The 24,112-nt window shown below is 61.5% G+C and overlaps 1 protein-coding gene across 25 annotated transcripts in view; it reads right to left on the bottom strand.

The window, feature by feature from the left end:
• Positions 1 to 24,112, bottom strand: part of BIN1 (bridging integrator 1) — a 55,392-nt gene that overhangs the window by 30,441 nt on the left and 839 nt on the right. For 2 of the 25 annotated variants that reach the window (XM_070507391.1, XM_070507396.1), the window contains exon 1: positions 4,203 to 4,276. The exons of 21 other annotated variants lie outside the window; for them this stretch is intronic. In XM_070507391.1, the coding sequence (XP_070363492.1) occupies positions 4,203 to 4,217 (15 nt within the window). In that variant the 5' untranslated portion in view covers positions 4,218 to 4,276. Of the gene's footprint in view, positions 1 to 4,175; positions 4,277 to 21,250; positions 21,302 to 24,112 lie in introns of those variants that run through there. 2 more of the 25 variants (XM_070507388.1, XM_070507395.1) reach the window with 2 other exon arrangements.

Here is a 24,112-nt window from a genome sequence, read left to right as displayed (position 1 = left end):
GAGCAGAGCCTGGACCCTTGCCACCCGTGACTGGCCCTGGGCTGGCCTGTGCTGCCCTGTGGCACTTTCTCCCGCAGTCCCAGGAGCCACGGTGAGGCCAGTCAGCTCTCAGGCCCTCTCTCTCATTGTGTAGTACATTTGGCCCTTTCTCACCAAGCGCCTGCTCTGTGCCCAGCCCTGGGTGTCTCTCTTGGGGGCAGCAGAGATCAAGCAGACCTGGGTCCAGGCCTGAGAGAGAGGGAAGTACATGGGACTGTGGGAGCCCGGGGTGGAGATCCTATCCAGCCTGAGCAGTCAGGGAAGGCTTCCTGGGGGAAGTGGCAGCTCAGACGGAGGCGAGGGCTTACAGCAAAGGTAAGGAGACCAGACAGATGAGGTACATTACCGGGGAATTTTGAATTGCTCAAAGTGACTGGAGGTCACAGAAGATGGTGACAGAGGGTGTGAGTGGGGGGGGGAGGCGCTGGGGGTGCTGGGGAGTGGCCCACCAACACCTTTGTGCTACAACAGTCAGGACAGTCTACCAGGCAAGTGCAGCTGGATGCCAAGGGCTGACACCGGGGGGAGAGGAGAAAAGCAAAACAAAACTGCCATGAGCAAGAAAGCCGGTCCTCCCACAATCCGCAGGCCCCCATTCTCTAGGCAGCCATACCCAGTGGGTCCTGCAGGAACAGGACAAAGCCTCACAGGGCCTGCCCCGCTCAGCGCAGAGCTGGGGTGGGTACCTCACCCCCAGCAGATGCCCACCCCATGGCCCACCACTTGCAAAGAGAGAAATGGGCCACCAGGTGAGAAAGAGCCTCCAGAAGCCATCAAGGGCCACCAGAATGAGCCAGAGGCTCCAGGGAGCAGGGGCAGGACCGGCTAGCCCGCAAGGCAAGAGGCCTGGGGAGGCAGCCCTGGCCAGCCCCCCAACTCCTTCTCCCTGAGGAGATGCGCTCAGTCAGCAATGCGCTCAGCCCCGGCCTGCCATCAGGCTCCCGAGGGCTCCCAGGCCCCAGGTGTGCAGACAGACACACAGCCGCCCACTCCCCGGACACAGCTGCGAGCCCCACCCACACAGCTGAAGCCTCCAGGGAGATGTGAAGGCCCTGAGAAAGGCCACCACCGTGAGACTGGGCCAGGCCGCGAGAAGGCCCCTGGGAGAAGGCACTGTCTCTCTCAGAGCCTCAAGTGCCTGTCTGAAGACAGAGACACGAGCACTGCCCTCAGGCTCAGCCTGTGAAACAGGCCTCTGCCCCTGGCTGTGGTACATACACAAGTAACAGCCATCCCGAAAAGGCCTCAGAGCAGCCTTCCCACAACCAGGCGCAGGGCCTGACACCAACCCACCCTCAGGCCAGGCCCAGACTGACCGCATCCCGAGATGCCAGACAGATGTCACGTGCACACACGCTGTACACATGTACACGTGGCAGGCACGCACTCACAGCAAACTCCTATTCACCTGTCAAAACCTTGCTCAGGCAGCACCTCTTCCGTGAAGCTGCCCCTGCCCTCTCTCTCCCCTACACCACTCCATACCACTTAGGGCCTGGGACCTACTCTCCTCATTGCTAGACAATATGCCGGAGTGTCCGCCTCTGGCCCTGCCCCAGTCACATGAACAGCCTGAGGTTGGGGAAGTGTCCAGCCCTCTCTGTGTCCCCAGCTCCTGCAAGGGCTGGGCACAGGGTGGACACACAACAAATTCTTGGCAGCGGCTGGCTAATCTGAGCTGCGGATCTTGAGGGCACAGTTGTGACCTTGAACAAAACACCCCATCTCGCAGCCTCAGTCTCCTCCTATGTAACATGGGAGGGTCAAGTATGGAAAGCACTCCCCTGACACACGGACAGTCCCCAAGAGGCGGCCGTCAGAATTAGGACCAGACCTGGCCTTCGTGTTCATCTGAGGTCTGCTTCTGGGTAATCTGGGCGGGCTCCAGCGGGTCCCGGCCCTGCAGAGGCTGTGTGGAGGGGATGACCAGCACGGAGGCTGGGCAAGGCTCCCGGCTCCGTGTGACCTCAGGCTAATGCCTCCCCTCCTCTCCACACTTCAGTCCCCACCTCTGACATGGCAGTAATCACCGTGACACCACGTGGCCAGGGCTCAGGAAAACGCCAGGTCAGTGCATGCTGGCCTGGGCCAGGTTTCACCTGGCTGCACGCACTGCCCAAGTCTATAGAGGGGAGGAGGACGCGCAGCCTGGGGCCTTGACCTCAGGGAGCTCCCAGTGTGGCTACTGGAGGGAAAAACAAGTGGGCACCACCAGCCCCAGAAAAGGACCAGGACAAAATTCAGTCCACCAAAATCCCACAGCCTGGATGGCCACCCACTTCCTACTTCCCACCCTCCATAGCTGGGCCTCCTGCCATGCCCCGGTGCTGGGGAGAGGCCTGTCTGACTGGCCACTGGGGCCAGACTACAACCACCCTCCCTGCCACTGAGAAGCTGCTCAGCCATGCCAGGACCTGTCCCCGTCCCGCGGGGAGGCCCCAAGGCTGATCTCTCCAGCCCCCACCAGCGCCTCCATCCAGCCTGCAGGCCCACACTCAGAGCCCCCTGCTTGCTGAGCCAGAAGCTGTGGCCATGGCCGCGGGCACACAGGGGCTCCCCCACCCAGCACACGGTTAGTGGAGCGTCCCCGTGCCAAGCTCACAGACAGGCCCCGGGGGCAGCAGGGGCCTCCGGGGGTCCAGGTGGGCCTGGCCCCCAGGGCTCAGGGGACTGGGGATGACTGAGCTGGGTTTTGAAGGATGAGCAGGAGTTAGGTGAGCAGGAGGGCCCAGAGCACTGTCAGGACTCCCACTCTCTCGGTCTCTCTCATGCGGCAGGGGGCCCCACGACCCTCCTGGGTCACCCTTATCACAAAGCTTTCTGGACGCTGCGATGGAGGACAGGTGCACCTCGGGGTTAGCCCAGGGGGAGGGAGTGGGGATGAGTGCAGCAGCCCTTGTGCCAGCAGTCCAGGAAGGCCTCTCAGCACCACCCCGTCTCCTGTCACCACATCCTCGGTTCAGCCAGATAAGAGTGGAGCTGAAGTGTCTCAAGAGGGACAATCCAGGGCAGGGCAGAGAGGAGCTGGTGGCACCATGAACCTCCTTCTGACAACATTCACAGTTCAGCCTCACTGAGCCAGGCAGCGAAGGCCGGCAGCCCCTCCCTGGGGCCCCCTGGGGCTCAGCAGGAGCTTCCTGTGGCGGAGGAGGGGGGTGCCCCTTCCCCAGTGCTCAGCTGTGGCCTTTCTCACAGCCCAGGGCATCCTCAGAGGCCAGGAATGGCCTACTCCCCACTGAACAGGCGGGTGTCCTGCCAAGCCCTCTCCTGGCCTCTGACTAGCCAGCAAACAGCCCCGGGGACAGCAAGCCCACGATGCCAAGTGCCACACTGCACGGCCACCAAGCCCAGAGGGACAGGAAGACCCCCCAGGGCCAGTCTTGTTTGAACAAGGAGCAGTGTATCACTCACTGCCCACGGAGCACAGCACTTTACAGACACCAAGCACTCCCTCACAGGTAAGTGTCTTCACCTCCCTGTGACAATGGCTGGTGACCACAGATAACTCAGGAAAGAGCCTGAGGTCTCACAGTCAGGAGTAAGCACGGAGCTGCTCTGCTGCTCCTGGGCTCCAACACTGGAAAAGGGGCTCCCACAGACCCCGCCCTGCCCAAGCCACTCGAGCCCAGCCGACAGTGCAGATGAGCATGTCTGCAGGCGCTCGCCCTCTGGGCTGACCCTGGGCACCCTGCTCGGACCGCTGGGCCCTGAGCTCCAGGTGATCTCTCCTGGAGGCTCTGACCGCACCCTCCTCCCAGAGAGGGGCCGGGCCCTCTGCATTGGTGGGACACATGCCCACATATGAATGGCATGGCAAAGCACAGAAATAAGTACTTTCTAGAACCCAAGGCTGAGGAGAGGAGCCAAGTCCAGGGTCCCCGGAGGGAAGCCCAACAGAGGCAAGGCCCGCAAGCCCTGGTCGCCAGGCTCTGGGCCAGGCAGGAAAGCTGGGGGCTCCTCCAGCGGCCGGGGCACCCCTAGTCACGGCTGCTGCAGGAGGCATCTCACACGGCCAGCAGAGATGAGGACCCACCCACCCCTCACCCAGAGCATCTCCAGAACCCCAACCCACACACACACACTCACACTCACACACACTGGCAAGGACCTCATCCAGCTCCCCCCAAGGAACCCACCACCCAGCAGCTGAGACGCCCTCGGACCTGGACCTTTCTCATCACCTCCTCCCGGCAGCCGCCTGGCCGCGCCTCAGTCAGGGCTGGTCACAGAGTGAGCCGCGCCAGGGCAGCTGGGCGTCACCACCCCACTTCTTCCTCCCAGCAGAGCTTGTGGTCAGGGGACCACAGCGACAGGATGCACATTCTCACACCCTCACAGAGGCCCCAGGCAGGCAGGGGCAGGCAGACAGACAGACAGATGGACAAGCAGCTGGAAGGCCAGGTTTTCCCACTGATCACTCAGCACACAGCTGGGCCCTGTTCTGAGGGAGACACCCCAAGAGGGAAAAGTGACGAGGGGACACCGGAATCAGGCCAAAGGCCCCCTGGTGGCCGGAGCTGCTCCTGGGCAACCCCAGCAGCCGCCCTCTGGCCCCATCACTGTATCCCAGCTGAGTCCACACCACCTGGTGTGTGCTGAGCATGGTGGGGCTGCAGAGAGACAACGGGCTCCTCCAACAGGCCTCCAGGCCCAGGGACACCCCTCGGCCTGGCTGAACCCTTCTTGGCCCTGGGCTGCAGTCCGAGCCCCTCGGCCTCTTCTAACGTGGGCATATGGCACTCCCACTTTACGAGCGAGGAGAGGAGGTACAGAGCACTGAGGCGAGCTGCACACTGGCCAGGAGTGGACCCGGTCTCCTGACTCCTGGGTCCTTTCGCTGGGTGTGGGTCCTTTCGCTGGGTGTCGCTCCTTGGGTGTGGCTCTGGTCCCAGGGCTGGCAGTGTCTACAAAAGGGGGTAGCTTCCTCTTCTCACCCAGCCAGGCGCACCCTGCTTCTCCCCCGAGAGCCCAGTGAGCCCACTCCCAGGGAGGTGTCGGCAGCTCCGCCTCAGGGCGGCAATGCCCGGCCCATGGCTGCCAGCCTGCAGACAAGGCTGGCACAGTTAGCAGCCCCAGAGCTGCTGCTGCGCCCTTAGGGTAGGAGGGGACCACGGAGAGAGGGGCTGGAATGAGGGGCCTGGCTTCCCCAGGAAGCAGGCAGTCCCCCGAACCCTGGGCCCGGCTCTGGCCCCACGGTGGCCAGTAGCGGGGAGAAGCAGCTCAGGGTCCTGCGTGGGAGCCGCGCCCAGGGCCCAGAGAACAAGTCCCAACACACGGCGGAGAGGCCCTGGCCAGTGGCACCCGCAGCCCTCCTGCTGCACCAGGCTGGCCATGCATCAGCCTTTGCCTGATCACTTTCCAAAGACTCGATGAATTTTAAGAAAGATAAATGTTGAAACACTGGCCTTGGGCAAGAGCCAGGAACAGCATTCCACCCCCAGGAGGCAGGAGGAATGCTCCCAGCTCTCAGGCCCCCATGCAGTGCCTCCTGCACACCCACAGGCTCCCATGCACACACGCTCCCTGACAGGGCTCCTGCCCATAGCCCTTCAGTGGCCTCTGGGCACAGTAAGAAGGTGGCAGGAACCACAGGGAGGCCAGGGAGCCAGGCAAGGAGCAGAGCCGATGCCAGGAGGTGCTGTGAAAGAAGAACCCAGAATGAGAAAGGGGCGCAGAGAGAGAACCAGAGAAAGGGAAACCGACAGCAGCTCAGGGCTTGAGCAGGCAGGTCTGCTGGAGGGAGCAGGAGGGCCTCCCTGCGCCAGCTCCCTCCCCCAACACCCCTGCAGCAGGCTGAGGGCCTCATCCGGTCTCCTGGGCCCTCTCTCTCCCCATCCTCCGGATCTCAGTTTCCCCGAGACTGGCAGCGAGGTGGTGGCAGGGGCATTGGCTCTGGGGACAGCCATCGGCCATCCTGCCTTCCTCCCAGGGGAAATGCCGCAAGCTCAGCTCACACTCCAGAGGGGACCCCGCCCCAGCAGATCCCATCTCTCAGGTGCACCCCGCACCCAGCGCCGCCCAGCCGAGCTCCCCAGGGATTCCAGCTGAGGGCATGGCATCTGCCCCTCCCTCTAAGCTCCAGGATGGTGGCACTGCAAGGCATGTCCCCAGGGAGCCTGATCCAAGGGCCCACCTTGAGGGGAGCCCACCACCCTTGACAGCCCCTTACAGTTGGCCTCATAGCACCAGGGCATCGTGAAGTGGCAACTGTGGGTCCCATTTTACAGATCAGAAAACAGGCTCAGAGAGGTCACTTGGCTAACGAGTGGCAGAGCCAGGAGCTCAGACCTGATGGATTCCAAAGCCCAGACTCAACTTGTGAGTCTCAACTGGGGGTACACAGACCCTGGGAGTGATGGGCGGCGTGTCCAGGGTTTACTGCAAAAGACAGACACTCCATCTTGCTGCTTCCCAAAAATCTGACTGGTAGAGAGAAGACCTTTGTGACACAACCAAAAAGATGGGTTATGCCCGAGAATGTGAAGTTTGCAAAGACTTTGGCAATGAAATAAAAACTAGAAAAGCAATTCCAGGTTCCTACTGGCCAACTGAGCGGGCTGCCCCCCAGGAAGCTCCAGACCTTACCCCGACCTGGAGATCTGTTTTTTTTTAACATGTCCTCACTCATGTTCTGGAAGTTGCTGTCCCCTGACACCCGTCCACAAAGACGCCTCCTTTTCTGAGGGCCCCTGGTAAGAACAGCTGACTGACCGAGGAAGCCAATGGGCCTGTCCTGGGCAACTGTCACCAAAATGGTCTCCTTCCTCCGCCAGGGACTGTCCTTCTCCTTTACGAAATACTGGCGAGAGTAAAAGGGTGTTTGGTTTTCCTTTTTTATGTCCTTAAACTGGCTCCATAAAAACTTGGCCGCCACCCACCTCAGCCCCACAGCAATGCCCTGAAATGACATGGTGGGTCAATAGCCAAGCACAGGAGGACCCCTGCCCTCCAGGGCAGGCCCTTTCCACAGGCCCCCCCGAGGGCTGGCAGCCCACCTGCCCCTGAGAAAGGGGGCAGGGTCTCCTCCTCCACAGCCATCTCTCCAGGTGGAAGGGAGGGCTCCCCCCAGGTGAGAAGTTTCTAGTTGACTCAGGCCAGAACCCCCCCTCCCCCTCTCCTTTCTCCCTCCCTCCCAGGGAGCCTGAAATTCCAGCCAGCTCAGCAGATAAGCCTGTGGCCAGCAGCCAGGGTGGGGCCACCCAAACCCCGGAGGAAGCTAGGGTGGGCTGGGGTGGGATGGGGAGGCCCAAACAGCCCAGAGCCAAGCACGGGGAGCAGAGGCAGCAGGCCAAGTCTGGGGAGGACGGGCTGGGGCGCCAGGAGGGGCCGGGCTGGGCCAGCGGAGGGCAGACGGGGGCCACAGAACAGCACAGCCACCCATCCGAAAGCGTCCAAAAGCCTTCAAGTGTTCCCCACATCCTGTGAGGAGAGCAAGGTGCTCCACAGAGGGAGAAACTGAGGCTCAAAGCCCCTGGTCTCAAGGTTAAGTAAGCAGGGGCCCATCAGGTCCCAAACCCAATCCTGGAGCCAAGAGAGCGAGCCGGCATAGAGGAGCCCAGCTCCCTCCCCTCAGGGACCTCCCAGCAAGCAGAGCCCATTCCCAGTCATCAGCAGAACCAGACAGGCGTCCACATGGGTAGGAGGGCTTCTGGAAGGGCCAGGACCACCCAGACGGAGGCTGACCACCCCCTTCCACAATCAAGCACCACCCAACTACCCAGGCCTCCCCCCAGCCCCACTCCTGGGGAGACAGGAACTTATCACCAGCTTCTCCAAGCAGCCCAAGCGGCCCCACTTGACTTCGCCCCTCACAGACCAGATCCAGCGCCCCTCCACAGTGAGGAGTCCCCACCCCTGGACTCTGAGACTCATCCCAGGTGTGAGGGCTGGGCTGGGGCTTGGCTCCTCCTGGACGCCCTCCCCAGCCTGGATGGCTCTGCTGCAGGGAGCAAAGCAAGGCCCTGCCCTGGAGGGCCAGTGCACCAGGCATGGGGAAGCATGCCCATGGTGACAGACATAACTGACATGTTTGACATGTTTTTACAGCTGGTCACGGGCTGGGGCCTAGGGAAGTGACCTCTGAGCAGAGACCTGGTAAAGGAGAGAGACACTAGGCTATCTGGAGGAAGAGCAAGAGCGGGCCAAGCAGAGGCACAGCAGGTGCAAAGGCCCTGGGGTGGGAAAAGCAAGGCCTGTATGTCTGAAGAGAGGGGAAGAGCGCAGAGGAGGAGGAGGATGCCCTGAAACAGCAGGTGCCAGGCTCCATGCTGAGCACATTGCATGATCCATCAATCAATGCACTCTATAGCCTTATGAAGAAATACTATTCTCATCCCCACTTTGCAGATGAGGAAACTGAGGCACTGCTTTTCAAACTCCCCAGGGTCACACAGCAACCAGCCAGCAGGATGGCCAGGAGCCACACTCAGAGCCGGGCTCCAGAGGCGACACATTCCAATCCCTGCACAAACGGCCCTGGCTGGAGCCCGGAAGCCTCGGAAGCCTCGGCTGTGAGACTCTGGCTCCGATTAGGAAGGCCTGGAGAGCGCTGATCTGAATGACAAAAAGTCCCGGGACAGCCTGCAGGGCAGGGGCTTGGGCAGGGACAGGAAGTGGTGAGAAGCGGTCAGATATGGTGACAGAGAGAGAGGTGAAGGGCACCCCAGGGTTGAGCAGCTGTCACCATGTGAGACGGGGACACCTGAGGGTCATGGTGAGTTTGAGGTACCCAGAGAAGTCACAGGGGGGGTCAGAGGGGCCAGGATGACTGGGGCGGCCAGGACAGACTCCCCCGTCAGGCTCCCACCTGCCCCCTCATGGCCCAGCTCAGGGCAGCTGACTAGCTCACAGTGTCTGGTCCAGACAGCTGGCTAAGAGAAGGGGCGGGAGGGCGGGAGGGAGCGGCAGCTCCTGCTCTGGACCTCTTCTGGTGGGAGAGGCCCTGGGTGGAGGTGCAGGGAGCAGGCTGTGCCACCTGGGCAGGGAACTTCACCTTTCTGAGCCCTGAGCCCCATCAGTCAAATGAAGCCAAGCCCTCTCCCTCAAGGGGGGACTGAGGATGAAGTGTGGCTGTGTGGCTAAGAGGGCCCAGCACAGAGTGGTGGCTGGCTTCCCTCCTGCCCCCTTATCCCCATCTTGACCTGGGATTCCTCCCACCCAAGCCAGAAAGCTCTGGCAGCTTCTCCCACCTACTCACCACCCTACCCCCATCCTGCCCCCGCCCCCACCCCACCCCCACCCCCAGCCCACACATGCCTTGCCTGGTGCCTGGTGCCTGCCGCACCTGTTCCCCATGACTCACTAGGGCTTACACACGGCATTCCTCGTGGACAGCTACCACCCGCCGCCCCACCTCCCTCTCCCGCCCCAGCCTGCTCTCAGCAGCCTCCTCACCCCAGGGCTCTGCAGGCCCCCGGCCCGCTGACAAAACGGGAAGCTGGTAAAGGCCCCATGGAAAGCAAACAGCAGCTGAAAGCACCAGCCTCTTAGGACCAGCAGCAGCCTCCACAAGCAGCTCTGAACAGAGCAGCTCTGAAGGGCCCAACCGTCCACCTCCCAGCGCCACGCCCGGGGGCAGGCCTCCTGCAGACAGGTTCAGAGGCTCCCGGCCAGGGCGAGGTCCGGGGAGTTGGTGATGCAGGGCCACTCGGGGCCTCTTTTGTCGTGCTGGGTGGTGCCTGCTGAGGACAGGCAGGCCTCACCCTTGGCCCAGCCCTCCACACCACCTGTTCAGAGAAGTGAGCACAGTGGCCCAGAGCCACCACCCCACCTGGCCCCTCCAGGCAAGTGTGGGCACTATTCTCAGCCCAGCTCCAGGACGCTGGCCATCAACAGAGGGGTGGGATCTGCCCCTCCAGTCACCCACCTCCCACCAGCCCCTCATCAGCTGCTTCCTGAGCTCAGCAGGGAACAGCCTGTGCAGAGAAGTGAAGCACCGGCCAGCCCTCAGCTCAGTGGAGCACAGGGCCAGAGGCAGGGTAGGGCAGGTGAAGGCGCCGCCTGCATCCTTCCTCCCGGGCCAAGAAGGCCTGACCTGGGCAGGACCACAGGCTCCCCCACCATGCTCCCCCTGGCCCAAGAAGGTCTGACCTGGGCAGGACCACAGGCCTCCCCACAATCCTCCCACCTGGGCCAAGAAGGTCTGACCGGGGCAGGACTGCGGGTACCCCCACAAACCTCCCCCCGGGCCAAGAAGGCCAGACCTGGGCAGGACCACGGGCAACCCCACAATCCTGCTCAGGAAACCTGGCTTCCCTACTGATGCCAGGCTGTGTGGGCCCTTCCTATCACCTCCTCCAGGTAGCCTTCCCTGATCCCACCCCAGGCACAGGGACTCACATGTCCCTCTGGATCCCTAGGCCTTTGTGTACATCTGCTCCTGTCTGAGAAGCTTAACCAAGTTATTCGTTTATTTTACCAACTGGAATCCTCCACGTCTACATCTGTCACATTAGAACTATTAAACAGCACCTAAAGGACAAAAGATCTGTGGCATTTTTTCCAAACACAATGCTACTATTTTGGTTATTGTTGTCATTTTGTTTTTCAAAGGAGTCAAAGCCCAGAGTCAGTTTTAAACAGCTCCCACCCACTCCTGCCCAAGGAAGCACAGACACGCATACCACGCGCACGCACACACACAAACACACACACACACACACGTGCACACATGGCAGTGCTGAGGGCCACCCCCACCCCTCCCCAGCCCCATGGCCACTCCCATGCCCTCATTGGCCTGGGAGCTGCGCTAAGGGACTCCCTGCCTCAGCCCGGACTGTCCACAGTCCCAGTAGCCGTGAGGGCACCCCACTTTGCAGACAGAGGATCATGGGTGGGGACTCGCTGGTTCAGGGCCCCACAGCTCAACATGGTGGCCCTGCCCCCAGCCCAGGGTTAATTCTACTGCATTTCACCAGAGCGGAGGCTGCAGGAGAGTTGGAAAGGGACTGGATGGGGAGGGGGTGCTTGATCAACCAGTAATAGGCTCAAGGGACGCTGAAGGAGGAGGGGCGGCAGGGGGAAGCAAGAGGGGACTAAGAACAGGCTAGGGGTTCCCGTGGCTGCCCTGACCCTGTCAGATGCAGGGGATGTCCAAGGGAACAGGGGGGCTCTGCCAGGCTTCCTCCTGCGAACCTTGCACCCCTCTATTCTTGCACTGGCAAGCCGGCTGGTTTTAGAGAAATAGGGGGGCAGGGGGAACTGTCCTCCCACTCCCAGCAGACGCAGGAGGTCAGTGCACAGCCAGCAGGAGCAGGGGCCTCCCAGGCCCAGCCTGGAGACTGCAGGGGACAATGCAAGAGCTGCCAGAGGCCTGGGCCAGCTACCATCCTCCAGGTCCCAGGGGCCCACCTCCATAATCGGAGGAGGGAGGTGACACCAGGTAAGCACAAAAGGCCCCTCCATCTCTGACTGCCCAGGGTTCTGGGAGCCTTAGCCCTGGAGCCCCGTCTCACGGCTAAGGAGGCCCTCAGGGATCTGGCCCACAGGCCTCCACTAGCCTGGATGTGCTGGCTCCCTCCAGAGGCTCCAGGAGAGGCAGTGAGGACCAGGAGGGGTGGCAGAGACCACGCGCGCGTGCACACACACACACATGCACCCACAAGACGGAAGAGGCCCCGAGAAATCACAGCAAACACCAGCACGCCCTCTACGCCTGTGGGGAGGGGCTGCCTCTCCTGGGCTCAGCCCACCTGTCCCCTTCCTCCCCAGGGCCCTCTATACCAGGAGAAACAGTTCAACAGTAAGGAAAGCTGAGCGGCCAGAGTTACCAATTCCTTTAATAAAAGACAAAATCACAGTCCTATGCCAAAGGAGGAAAGTAGAAAAGAGCAGATGGGGCAAGGCCTGGGGGATGCCGAACCCCAGATCCCAGGACGTCGGCCCCTGGCCACCTCATGCTACAGCTCTGGACACTTTGATCATCTCCGAGCTGGAAGGGATTCGTACTGCCACAGGCAGAGGGCCGGGGGTGGGGTGGGCTGAAGGGGGTGGGAAGTGGGGGACCCCTCTCCAGCCAATCCCCTCCCCTTCCTTCCCCCCTGAGGCCTCAAGCCCCACTATCTGGAACCCAAGCTGGGGCTGGCCTCCTCCACTGCTGTGAGGGCCAAGGCCAGCCTGGACCTGAGCAGGATGGCCCAACAGGACACATGCAGAGGGCATAGGCACAGCTGAGCACCCCACACCCACCTAAGGCACCTCGGCCACCCCACCCCAGGGGAGGGCTGGGCCCACGAGCCAGCACCCCAGCCTTCAGAGGCCTCAGGTGTGAAATGGAGACACCCCTCTCCCATTAATCCTCACAAATAGGAAAACCGAAGCTCAGAAGGGACTAGCAACTTGCCCAAAGTCAAGGTCCTGGGAGGAGCAGAGCTGGGATCTGAACCCGGTGGGCCTTCCACTTTGGCACGCTGTATGAGGTGCTTTGCAAAACCCTTCCCTTCCCTGACACACTGGAACCTCACACTCCAGTTCACTTTAAGGGCCTGCTCTGTGTGGGTGTCAGGGTCACCAGCTTCCCAACTCGAAAACTCGGGGTCTAGCAGGGAGGCCAGTTACACCATGTTATGGAAGAGCAAGCCAAAGCAAGAAGGGGTCAGTAACTGCCCCCAGTCCCAGAGGGAGGGAGGGGAGAGCAGGAGCCAGAAGCCCGGGTCTCAGCGTGCACATCTGCTGCCCAGAGGCCTCTCCCTCCACCAAGTTGCCCAGGAGTGGCACTGCACCGGCTGCAGAAGGTGACGTGGTCTCCCTGGTTTCTTGCGGCGCACAGCGGGCAGGGTGACCCGCGAGTGCAGTGGCACAGTCGGGCTGCAGGCATTGGGTTCTGTCCTGCTGCTGAGCACGGGTTTCCCATCGTGCTGACTCAGCTCTCCCAGCCAGGCCCTGCAACCCTGCACCCACGTCTCAGGGCGGCCTCCACAGTGCCCAGGCCAGCAGCGCCAGGACCAGGCACCAGGGGGGCCCCACCCGTCCACCAGATCCAGGGCAGTGCTGCCCCCAACATCCTCGGGAAGGGCCCAGGGTCCCCCTGGGCTGTGGCCTCCTCCAGGCCCACAGTCCAGCCAACCAGGAGGGCTGGGCTGGTCAATTTGGGGACGGTAGTGACATTCCAGCTCAGCCAGGCCAGATTCCAGAACAGACTGCTCCACTGAGTCCTCGGGGGGAAACGGAGGGACACAAATAAATAAACTCCCAGCTTAGTTAATATTTCAGAGAAACAACAATATTTGGGTCTTGTCCCAGGTTCACCAAATGCATCCAATTAATCGTGGATTCTGTTTCTCAGTTTAGATCAAGACTCAACCATTAACTCGTCCTTCAGTCTCCCCGACCCACAGGTGGCCCTGTTCCCACTCTGTCTTCGTGGGAGGTGGGAGCTCGGGTATCTGTGCCCAGCTCTCCCTCTACTTGAGGCTCCCCGGGGAGTGCAGAGTCCAGCTAGCTTCGTCCAAATCTGACCCTGACCCTCTGGGGTCCCTCAACTCCTGCGGGAACCCAAGTGGGGGGTCCCAGCACCATGTGGAAATCCCGACCCAGTGAAGGGCCAGCTCTGCAGGGTCACCTTCTCCTTTGATGTGCTGGCCTCCTGGGGCAACCAAGGGTCCCACCCTCCTCCCATATACACACACACACACACGCAGGCCAGTGCTCACATACACACGCACACACCCAGATCTGCCCCACGGGGCAGCCCTCACACACTGATTTTCATTTGAAATCAGCCACACTTGCACTGTAATGGTCTCTTCGAAGCATCCTCTCACTCCCTGGATGCAGGGATGGGGGTGGCAGCACCTGGGAAAGGCCAACCTGAGGCCACGCCTGATGGCTGTGAGGGACCCTGAGCCTCAGTGTTCTCATCTGCCAAACGGAACCACAATCAGTGCTGCCTACCTCACTGGTCATCAAGAGAAACAGGAGAAAAATGGCAGGCATGCAGGATCTTAGTAAATCACCAAGTGCCACGGAGATACTAAGATCGTTCCCTCCTCCTGAACCATCTGGAGCCAGCTGGACCCGGCAGAACTCAGCTCTGCCGTCACCCCTTTCAGGAGCTGGGGATTCACCTTACTTCGCTGACGGGACCCCGTGCTCCCCAGTTCTCAGACAGACACACTGAGGCACGGTGGCCAGGCCAGCGCCCACCCAGGGCTCTCAAGCCCGGGTGCTTCTGCCACACATCCGGCTTCTCGAATGAAGGAACGAATGACGGGAGACCCTCACCTCTGTCCCCAGTTCTGGGCCCCTCATCCGGCCCCTCACACCCCAGCCCCACCCCATCCCTTCACTCAGGCCCTGGCTCAGGGGCTCTGACCTCACTCCTCAGGGAGGTGATGCCACCATCTCCCAAATTAGCTTTCTCAGGGAAAGGGAAAAAATGCATTACAGTTCAATTTCAAGAATCCCGTCCTAAGCAAAGACAAACAGCTCAAATCGCAAAAGCCGGAATGGTCCGCGTCTGTGGGTTCTCAGGTGTGGTTCCCAAGATGCTCCCTGGGAAAGAACAGCCCCTCCAGGGACCAGGCACTGGCCACATTCACTTCCGCTGGACCCTCCCCACAAGCCCGTGGGGCAGGAAGTCCTGTTCCCATTGCAGAGGAGGAAACGAGCGCTCAGAGAGGGCATGACTTCCCCAGAGCCCCAGACCAGGCAGGTGGTCACTGGGGCCACACTCCCTCTCTCTGAGGATTAGAGCCCCTCTTTAGGTCAGTCTTCCCCACACACACCTCTTAGCTTTCTCCTTCTCTTTACCCTGTGCAACCCCTCCTCTCCCCCACTACAGCTGCCAGTGGCCTGGGGCTGGGTGAGCGCCCTCATCCACCCAGCACCGCTATCTGGCCCCTGAGATAGTTATCAATGCGCTAGAGGACATGTCCTGACAGAGTTGATGCCATCTCAGAACAGGGAAATAAGGGAGCCACGGCAGGGGGAGGGGGGTCCCCTTGAGGGGTCTCTCTCAGCCCAGGTCTCCCTGCACCAGGTCTGTCCCCAGTGCCCAGTGGCAGGCCCAGGCATGTTGGCCATGGTCCTGGGGAGAGGCCAGGCTGAGCAAAGGGTCCAAAGAAAGTAGCAGCAGCTGTTGGAAAAAGGGGCCGGGCTGGAAAAGGCTTTCCCATTACCCCATCCCCCTTCAGGCCCCACAGCCACAGGCCTGAGTGGAAACCCCAACCCCCCTCAGCAGCCAGCTGCTGCCCCCTGAGCCTCCATCCACTCCCCACCCAGCTGTCTGCACTGGGAGCCAGGGTCCCCACAGGAGAGCATGACCACTCGTGCTCTGAGGACCCTCCCCAGCTCTGACTCAGGAGCTAGGGGACCCCCACATGGCCATCTGGTCAATGACCTGGCCTCGAAGGGCAGGCACACAGGGATACCTTGAAGAGGGGTGAACTGATCCACTGACAGCCCTCCCACCTGTCAGGTTCTACAGGCCTCGCGGTGTCACTCTCCCCTCAGTGTCCCTTGGGGTCGCCCAAAGACAGAGAAACAGGTATGCACGGAATGTGGGGACGCACAGGTTGCTGTACACCAGCCTTTCCAGCAAGGCTGGGGGACAGACGTCACCCAGCCCCTGCGATCCCAGCCCTGACGGGTGGACTCCAGGATGGCAGCCCTGCCCCAGACCCCCTGCACCTTCCTGGGCACGGCTGGATTCTAGCCAGGCTGAGGTCACTCCCTCAGGGGCCTCAGACTCACCCCTGCACCCTGGCCTCCTCCTCTTCCTCAGAAAGCCAGGGATTCCTGCAGCCCAGGATAGTGAGACACTGGGTCCTGAGCTGTGCCCAGACTGGGAAGCGGACGGACGAACGGCTCAGGCAAGATCTGAGGAAGAGAGGCGAGGACGCTGGGCACAGGGGTCTGGGGGCAGAGCCTGCCGTCCCTCTCGGCCCCCCAGGGCCTGGTCTCCCTCACCTGTCTTTGCAGACTCAGGCCTCGTCCCACCCACCCCCCCACACACAGTCCAGCCACCCTGAACAGCTTCCAGAAACAGCCCTTCCCACCCCACAATCTGCCTCCTTTGTCCTTCAAAGCCAGCTCAGGTGCCGCCTCCGAGGAGCCTTCCCTGACAGCCCAGGCTGGCTAGGATGCTTCTCAGGGCCCAGGGCCCTCGCCCCTTCTCCCCTCAGATGTGATGGGCACTGTGTGCGGGGCTGGGAGCTCCTTGAGGGCAGGGGGCGTCCTCTCCCCTCGGACCCTTGGCGCCCCAGCACCCTGGCCCACAGTGGGCAGGCCATAACCGAGAGAACAACAGGGATAAACCAGGTCATCAGGACCGGGAGCCGATTCAGTGTAAGAGGCTGAGGCTTCCAAAACAAGGAGCCAGCGGAATGTCCCGCAAAGGGGCCCTGGGGGCTCGGGGGGTGGGGGGGCCTGCAGGGGCAGGAGACATGAGATCCCAGCCCAGCCTGGCAGCGCCCCGGGCCAGTGGTGGCTGCCACGGCCCCGCCCACACCCCCCCTACACCTCCCCTCCCCCCGGCTCAGCCCCCCATGCGGCGGCCCTCGCACTGCCGAGGCGCAGAGTCTGCAGCTCATCGCCCTTCTGGGGCGAGGCAGCAGTGGGGACCTGGCCCGCCATGCCAGGCTCAGGCACAGCGTGGGGCACAAAGGCCCACTCCTGGGCACCACGGACAGTTCTCAGCACCCAAGCCTGCTGCCCACCCCCAGGCTCCAGACCCGCCCTCCACCCATGGTACAGCCCCATCCCACCATCTGCTGTGATACTGGGACCTGGGCCAGGGACCGGGGCAAAGGTTAGCTCCAGGAGGGAGAGGGAAGAGGCCCAGCAAAGAGAGCGGAAATGGGTCTGAAGGCAGCAGCTCACGGGCCCTAATAGTGAAGTCTTGGGTCCAGCAAACCTCACGGAGCCCCAGATCAGTGACCCCCAGAACTCTGTCAACTAAAGCCTTCTCAGGTTGAAAGAAGACTCCTGCACAGGGCCCGGGCCAAGCCCGCTTTGGCATCTGACCTAAAGCCAGGCCAGGCTCCCCAGCAGGGCCCCAGGCCCCCAGTTTCTGGGCCCAAGCACTGCAGCCCCACCACCACCCTGAGCCATGTTACTGCGAGAAAAGGCACTGTGCAGTGATGCCCGGGTCCCTGGGAACAGCCTGTGGCGGGTGGGATGTGCCCCACCAGTCTGACGACAAGACCTGAGCTCCAACCACTGCCTTGCCTGCTCTCTGACAGCCTGAAATCCTGCAGCCTCAGCTCCACTACCCGTCCCTACAGCCTGAGCCCAGAGCCTCCCGGGTCTCTGCCGGTCTCTGCCGGCCGGAGGCCAATCTCCCCCACACCTGAGAATCCGTGCCTCCAGCAACAAGTATGCATGAGGTGCATGCTGAGCTGGGGAGGCCACAGCGACTGCAGGAGGCAGGATCCACCCCACGGAGCAGACAGTCTTGGGGGCCTGCCTCAAGCCTGGACCCAGGAGAATTGCTTCCCTACTCCACACGTCCCGCCCACAGGGTAGACGCCCTGGTGCAGCGGTCCCAGACTTTAGATTCCACACCAGGAAAAGTCTTCCCAGTATGCGTGTGCCTGTGGTCAGCGGCACGACTATTTCCTCCTGAAGAACATTAAGAAACAATTAGAATGACCATCATTTCATAAAAGAAACATTGTTGCAACAACATAAACAGAAGTGGACAGATATAATCTCAGAATAAAGAGTGTTCCTTTACAGTGAATAACCTGGATGCAGCCTTTATATTTGTGAAAACGCTTTCACACACTCACCCCAGTGCCTCATTTTTGCTCATTTGCAGTAGAAACCCGGTGTCTAGACTTGCATCAGGAAACCCGAGGCAGCCCCTCACCCCGGAGCCCACTACACATCCCAAAAGGGGAACGGCCACATCCCAAAGTGTAAACCTAGACCCCAGGTGGGGACCCAGGGGGAGACACGGGGCCCCAAATCTCATTCACTGGGGGAGGGGGCTGATCTTGGGGACCAAACCTGTCAAATGACCCCCTAAGAAACCTTCAGGGTCAGGAGAGCCTCGAAGGAGACCTGCTTCTCATTTGCATGTCTCCAGGCCTCCCCGCGGCCCAACCACCTCCTCACCACCAGAGGGGGCAACCCAGACAGCTGGCCAGGACAGCCCGTAGGCAAGTCTCGCCCCTGCTCTGAGCCTCACCTTCTTCACCTGCTGAGTGGGAATCACACGGACCTTACCCGGTCGCAGTGAAAGTTTTACCCGCAGCTGGGCCCCAGCAGGCACACAGGAAACCATGGCTAACTGCTATTAAGTTAATATTTGACAAAGGCTTCCCTTGGGGCAGGAAGAACCTGTCTTTCTCTTCTCAATTCCCCATCCCTGACCCCCGTCACTGCCCAGTCCAGAACCGTGTGGCCTCTTTGGGAGGTGGCAGCCTCTTTGAGAGGCCCCAGGAGCCCAGGTGCCAGCCAGGTCCCAAAGGCATGCCCTTCCATGGCACAGGAACCACTCCCTTAGGGAACGATGAGCTCCGCCCTTTCCAGGAGTCCCTCCAGCATGTATCCGTTTAATCTGCACAACACCCCCCATGGCACATACTCACTATTTCAGGTGAGGAAACTGAGGCTCAGAGAGGTCAATGTGACTTGCCCAAGGGTAGTAATGCGTGGGGAGGGATTCAAACCCAGCTCGCTAGAGCCTGAGTGGTTTCCCCTGCACAGAGTTGCTGCTTAATATGAAAATCTTACAACCGGCCCTCCCAGTCTGGGCCCTCTTTGGTGCCTTCCCACTCCTCCTTTAGCGGCCCCTCCCACCTCCCCAGTCCTACCTCCTGGGCGAGAGCACCTGCTCCCAAGCTGCCCAGGCCTGTCCTCTGTCGATGCCCTGTGGAGTGATTTTAGCATTGCTGTCCTTTGTTTGCACTTTTAATCCCAACAGGAGACTTGCCAAAGAGGCATCCTTAGAAAAACACAACACACCAGGGTGACAGCCTCCCTCCCCCAGGTGCCCTCTCACATGGAGACCAGAAGCTTCTGCTCAGCCTCTCCCCACCCGCCCAATGCCCTGCACTGCGCGAGCGCCTCCTTCACATCCACACCCGAGTCCTGAGCCCCGGCACTGGAGATGCCCAGGAGCCGAGCCCGTCAATCAAATGCCACTGAGGAAAAGCTCTGGGCCACCTCCTGCTTCACTGCTCCGAGAACCACCTGCCCCACAGGTGTCTGCCCCATGGCTGTCTCCCCAGCCAGAACGCCAGTCCCCTGGGGGATTCGGTTTTGTTTAGCCCATACCCTCCATCCCCAGAAGAGTGCCCAGCACATTGTGGGCGCTCAATATTTGTTTCCTGAATAAAAGAGTGAATGAGAAACTTCACCAGGACTTTACTGACAGCCAAGTAAAGCCCAGAGAGCAGCAGACTCCCCAGGGCCACGGTCTGCATGTAGGCAGTCAGGATTCGCCCCAGACATGCCGATCCCCCCACTGCAGGCTGCCCCTACACGCAGAGCCAGGTGCACGCATGCGCACGCACACATGCAGACACCACTCCAGGACTGGACGACACCACAAACCCTGATCAGCCCCGGGCTCAGCGGGGATTAGCTGTCTATAGAGGCCTGTAATGGACACTCCGAGGGAGAGGGTGGGAGAGCCTGCGCAGAGAGGCAAGGGGTCCAGCATGGGTTCACCACACTGCCCTGCCGCACAGAGCTGGCGTTCAACGGGCACTTGCCATGTGCTGGGCACCTGTCCAAGGCTTCTCTCTCCACAAGAAGCCTGTGAAGAGGAACCCTTCATCCCCATTTGTACATGAAGAAACTGGGCTCAGGAGGCTCCTGCAACTTGTCCAAAGTCCCAGCTAGTGAGGAGAACCCAGGAGCACCAGCCTGTCATTCTCACACACTCTCTGCCACGTCCTTGTCCCCTCTCCTGCGGCAAGACAGAAGTCTAGCACTGAGCGTGGGCCCCAGGGATTCTAGAACTCCATGGAAAAGCACCACGCAAGGCCTAGATTGGGACAGAAGCAGTCTCCTAATGTTGTCCAAGTCATACACACAGCTTGTAAAGAACGAGCTGGGCCAAGACCGCCGAGGCCGGAGGCCAGGGCCTGGTCAGGCTCCCAAGAGCGAAGGGGAGCACGGAGCCCAGGACGGGCGATCTGCAAAGACGGGAGAAGGGTTCGAACCACAGCTTCACCGAGAATACGAGGGATACATAGATTTCCCCGGCATTCAAGACTTGACCACAGCTAGCCCAAATCTACCCCACAGCCACCCCCACCACACCCAACACACCCCACCCCTTCTCCCCAGGAGGAACGACAGCCTCACTGTCCACCCTGCGCCTTGGCCCACAGCTGTCTGTCCTGAATACCTCCTCCTGCCCCGTTCAGGCCCCTGGGCAAAACAGCCTGCCCCGCTTTGAGCCTTCCAGGGGCCAGCGGGCTCTCCTGAGTCGGGTCTCAGCTCTTCCCTGGACCCCATTGGGTGCACTGGGGCTCAGAGAAGTCTGCAGCCATGCTTCCAACCTCTCCCTTAGCCAAATGTCCCCTGAGCCCCCACCAACACCCCACCCAGAGAGGACACCCGCTCAGCAGCCTTCCCTCCAACAGGCACGATGAACCATCTACAGAAATAATTCGGGTTCGGGGAGGGGTTGATCCGAGCCTGGAGAGGTGCAGAGAGCCTTGGGCAAGCTCAGAGGAAACAGACACAGAGCAGAGAGACACAGACACAAGGAAAAGACGACGGGTGGGTCCGGGGGCGGGGGAGGCGGATGAGAGACAGGAGCAGGAAGAGGCCTCAGACACTCAGGGACAGAAAGATGGACGCTGAGAGGAGGAAAGAGAAATGGAGAATGTGGGTGGAGGGGAGCAAGGTCAGACTAGGGCCTGGGCAGTGGGGGGCGGGGAGGGGAGCCTAGCACCTCCAGCCTCCAGGAGACCTGGGTGGGCTCCCGGCCCAGAACACCTGCTCCGTGGGGTAGCGTGTCATTCTTAAGGCTGCCTTGAGGATGAGGATTGGTTGTAAAGGCCTCTCTCCTACTGAGGCCAACATGGCTACAGCACGAGGAGACCCTGACCACCCAGATGAGCATGGGGCCATCACGGCCCTGTGTCAGGGTTCTATTAATAACTGTCATGGCACCTTTCCTCTCCTGAGCATCTGCTCCAACATGCCAGGGCTGTGCAGTCCACTGACAGCCCCGGGCCCGCCCCCTCCCAGCTGGGCCTCCCACTCCCAGCAGGCTGAGGGCGGCCATGGAGACAGACAGAGTGCACACCTCCAGGCCTGCGAGAGCCTTCTGCCTCGTGCTCATTACCAGCCAGCTCTGTCAGGACAACGCCAGCCTCCCCACTGCACACTCCATGAGGCCTTCTGGGCGGTGGACCTCAGGGGCAAGCAGGCCAGACTCCACCCCCGCCCCAGCTGTCTCTTCTCCCCAACATGCCCTCCCCCAAGGGGCCCAGCCCGCCAACCTCTAATCCTCTGTCATCTGACCCAGGCTCCACCCTAAGTTGGTTCTGCCCAGCCACCTTATTGAGGCCCAAAAATGGACAGAGTCATTTATAGAGGGTCCGACAAGCCAAACGCAACGGGAAGATGACCTCATGGCACCCCTCAGCCCAAGCTCCCGGCAGACACTCTGCACCCCGGGCACTCTGGGAACGCTGGGGCTGGGAGGCCAGCAGTGACAGTGCTGTGCTGGCAGACCCTGACGACCCTTCCAATATATTCTCACGCCCTCCTCACGCCAGGGCCAGAGGCCGCGGGAGCTTACAACAAGCTCCACGCCGGCTAGAGCCACGTGCACCCTGCTCCCACTGCCCCCTGGGCTCAGCCCAGGCCCAGGCACACGGCACACATCCCAGGCAGGATCTGATGAATGAGGGAAGGCAGAGGAGCCAGGGCACAAACCAGCCCACTCACAGACCTGCACCAGGGCTCCCGATCCAAGGCCCTAAACATCCTTGTCGGTTCATACACAGACACTCCACACCCGCCGGGGCCAGGTGGACACCTGCTCTGCTCTCAGGGAGCACCCAGGCTAGCGGTGGAGGCGGGCGGGCTGCTGGGTAATGCTAAGCCAGGACCCATGGAGAGACGCACTTAGCTGGGGGCACAGGAGAGCTAGCCCCACAGGCACCAGAGGGCCAGCTTTCCTTGCCCACTCTGCCACCCTCTGAGTCCTGGTGGATGTCCGCGCTAAGAGGGGATGTGTGGAACTTGGGAGAGAAGAAAAGAAGAGGAGATATGGGACCCTTCTCCCTAAGCGGATACCATCGAGGCCCCCCAGCAAAGCCACTGCCTGCCCCTGGTCAGGAAACGCCCTCCTATGGCAACAGGACAACTGGAATTGCCCTGCTTCTGGCTGATCTGACCTAGGTGAGGTGGGGGCGAGGTGAGGGGGGGGGGCAGGGGTGCCTGTGAGACCACCAACAATTAAAGTTAGACGTCGAAGTCAGCTGTGGTCCTGAACGCCCCACAGATGCTGAGGAGGCAGCAGGGTGAGCGGCACCTAGGCTGTGACGGACTCTGAGCCACAGGAGGGCAAAGGGGAGAGGCTGGCATGGCTGGAGGCCTCAGGCTTCCCAGGACGGGTACTGCAGCTGGGCCCACAAGCGACAGCCGAAGGAAGGCTACTTTCTAGACTCAGCCAGGATGGCTGTGGTGCTGCTCTGGCTTCTGATGGGGGAGGGTCTCCGACCACTGCCCAGGGACAGAGAGCAGCAGCAGCACTAAGCAACTCCAGTCCCACACAGCCCAGGCTCAGGCAGGGCCAGCCCCTGAGCAAGGCCAGCATCCACAGCTGACCAGCTGTCAGCCCACTGCCCCTGGCCACGGAACAGGCTGGAGAGGGAGGGGTGGCAGCTCAGTGGGGTCAGCGATGATATATTGCCACTTACAGGGAGGGGACGCAGCCCATGCCTACTGCCCCTGAAATTACTGAAGGATGTGCTGCAGAGACAAGGCATCTGAGCGAAGGGCACACAGCAGGAGCAGAGGGGAGCCAGGGAAGGTGACAACAGTGCGGTGAGGGCAGGGCTCTTGTCTCAGCTAACCCTCTGCCTCCCACTCCTCCTCCTCAGCCCCTTAGGAGCCGGAAGCAGGCTTAGGCCCAGAGCTGCCTGCTCCAGACACCTAGATGGATTACTCAGTCACGGGAGGGGGGAGGAAGCAAGGGCAGCAGCTTCTGCACCCCCCCCCACCACCTGAGCATGGAAGGCTTCCCAGCCCCCAACCAGCTATCTGTGGGGCTCTAATCCCTCCTCCGGCCCTGGGAGGGAGGGGGGGACAGCTGGGGCAGGCCAGATCTGGAGCTTGGCTGAGGGCCCTTCCCTCCCGGCACAGGCACCCACCTCCCCGCCTGGGACCACAAGGATGAGCAGAACTCTGAGGGAGGCACAGGGGAGGCTCCAGCCGCCGCCCCCCCACCCCATCACGTGGCCGCATCCCTAGGGAGCCCGCGGGTCTCAGCTGCAAAAGTCATTGTTTATAAACAGCCACAGGCCCGGCAGAGCAAGGCGGCTCGGTCCCCGGGCGGGGGTTCCCACTCGGCCGCGCGTCGGGCGGGAGAGGAGGCAGACCCCACTGGGGGGAGGCCACCCTGGCCGGAGCACAGATTCTGCAATCTCAGATTTCAGAGTCGGAGTCGGCAGGGGAAGTGGCGTCAGCTGCTGGCGTGATCCAATTCAATAAAGCAGAGGTGGCTTGGGATGAAAAGCGGAGCAGGCGCGGACCCCCGCCCCCCAATCCTGCATTTCCTGCACAGTCCGGGTGCCGCGGGAAGCTCTGGCTCCAGCCCCCCGCCTGCGGCCAGCTGCTCCCGGGGCTGAGGGGTCGGGTTTCCTGCGGCGCCCTCCACGCCCCAGCGGCCCACTGCCCGTCGCCCGGGCCAGTTCCCCACCCCGGCGTGGGCCCCCAAATCCAGAGCCGCCGCCCCCTCCTGGGCCGCCGGAAACGCGAAGCCCCTGCTCGGGCGACGGCACCTCCCCGAGGGTGCGCAGCCTCTGCTCCCTGGGGCCCCGGCCAGAGCGTCCAGGCCGCAGGCACCTCTCGGGAAAGGAAACTCGATCCCTCCTTCAGCCGGCGGGGAAAGAAGGTGGCGAGGCGGGTGGGGAGCAGGAAGAGCTCGGAGGCCTGG

The sequence above is a fragment of the Equus asinus genome, chromosome 4 (genome assembly GCF_041296235.1).
Source record: "Equus asinus isolate D_3611 breed Donkey chromosome 4, EquAss-T2T_v2, whole genome shotgun sequence".
In the NCBI taxonomy this organism is placed as follows: domain Eukaryota; kingdom Metazoa; phylum Chordata; class Mammalia; order Perissodactyla; family Equidae; genus Equus; species Equus asinus.
Note: the sequence above shows the minus strand (reverse complement) of the source record. Positions and strands in the feature narration are given on the sequence as shown.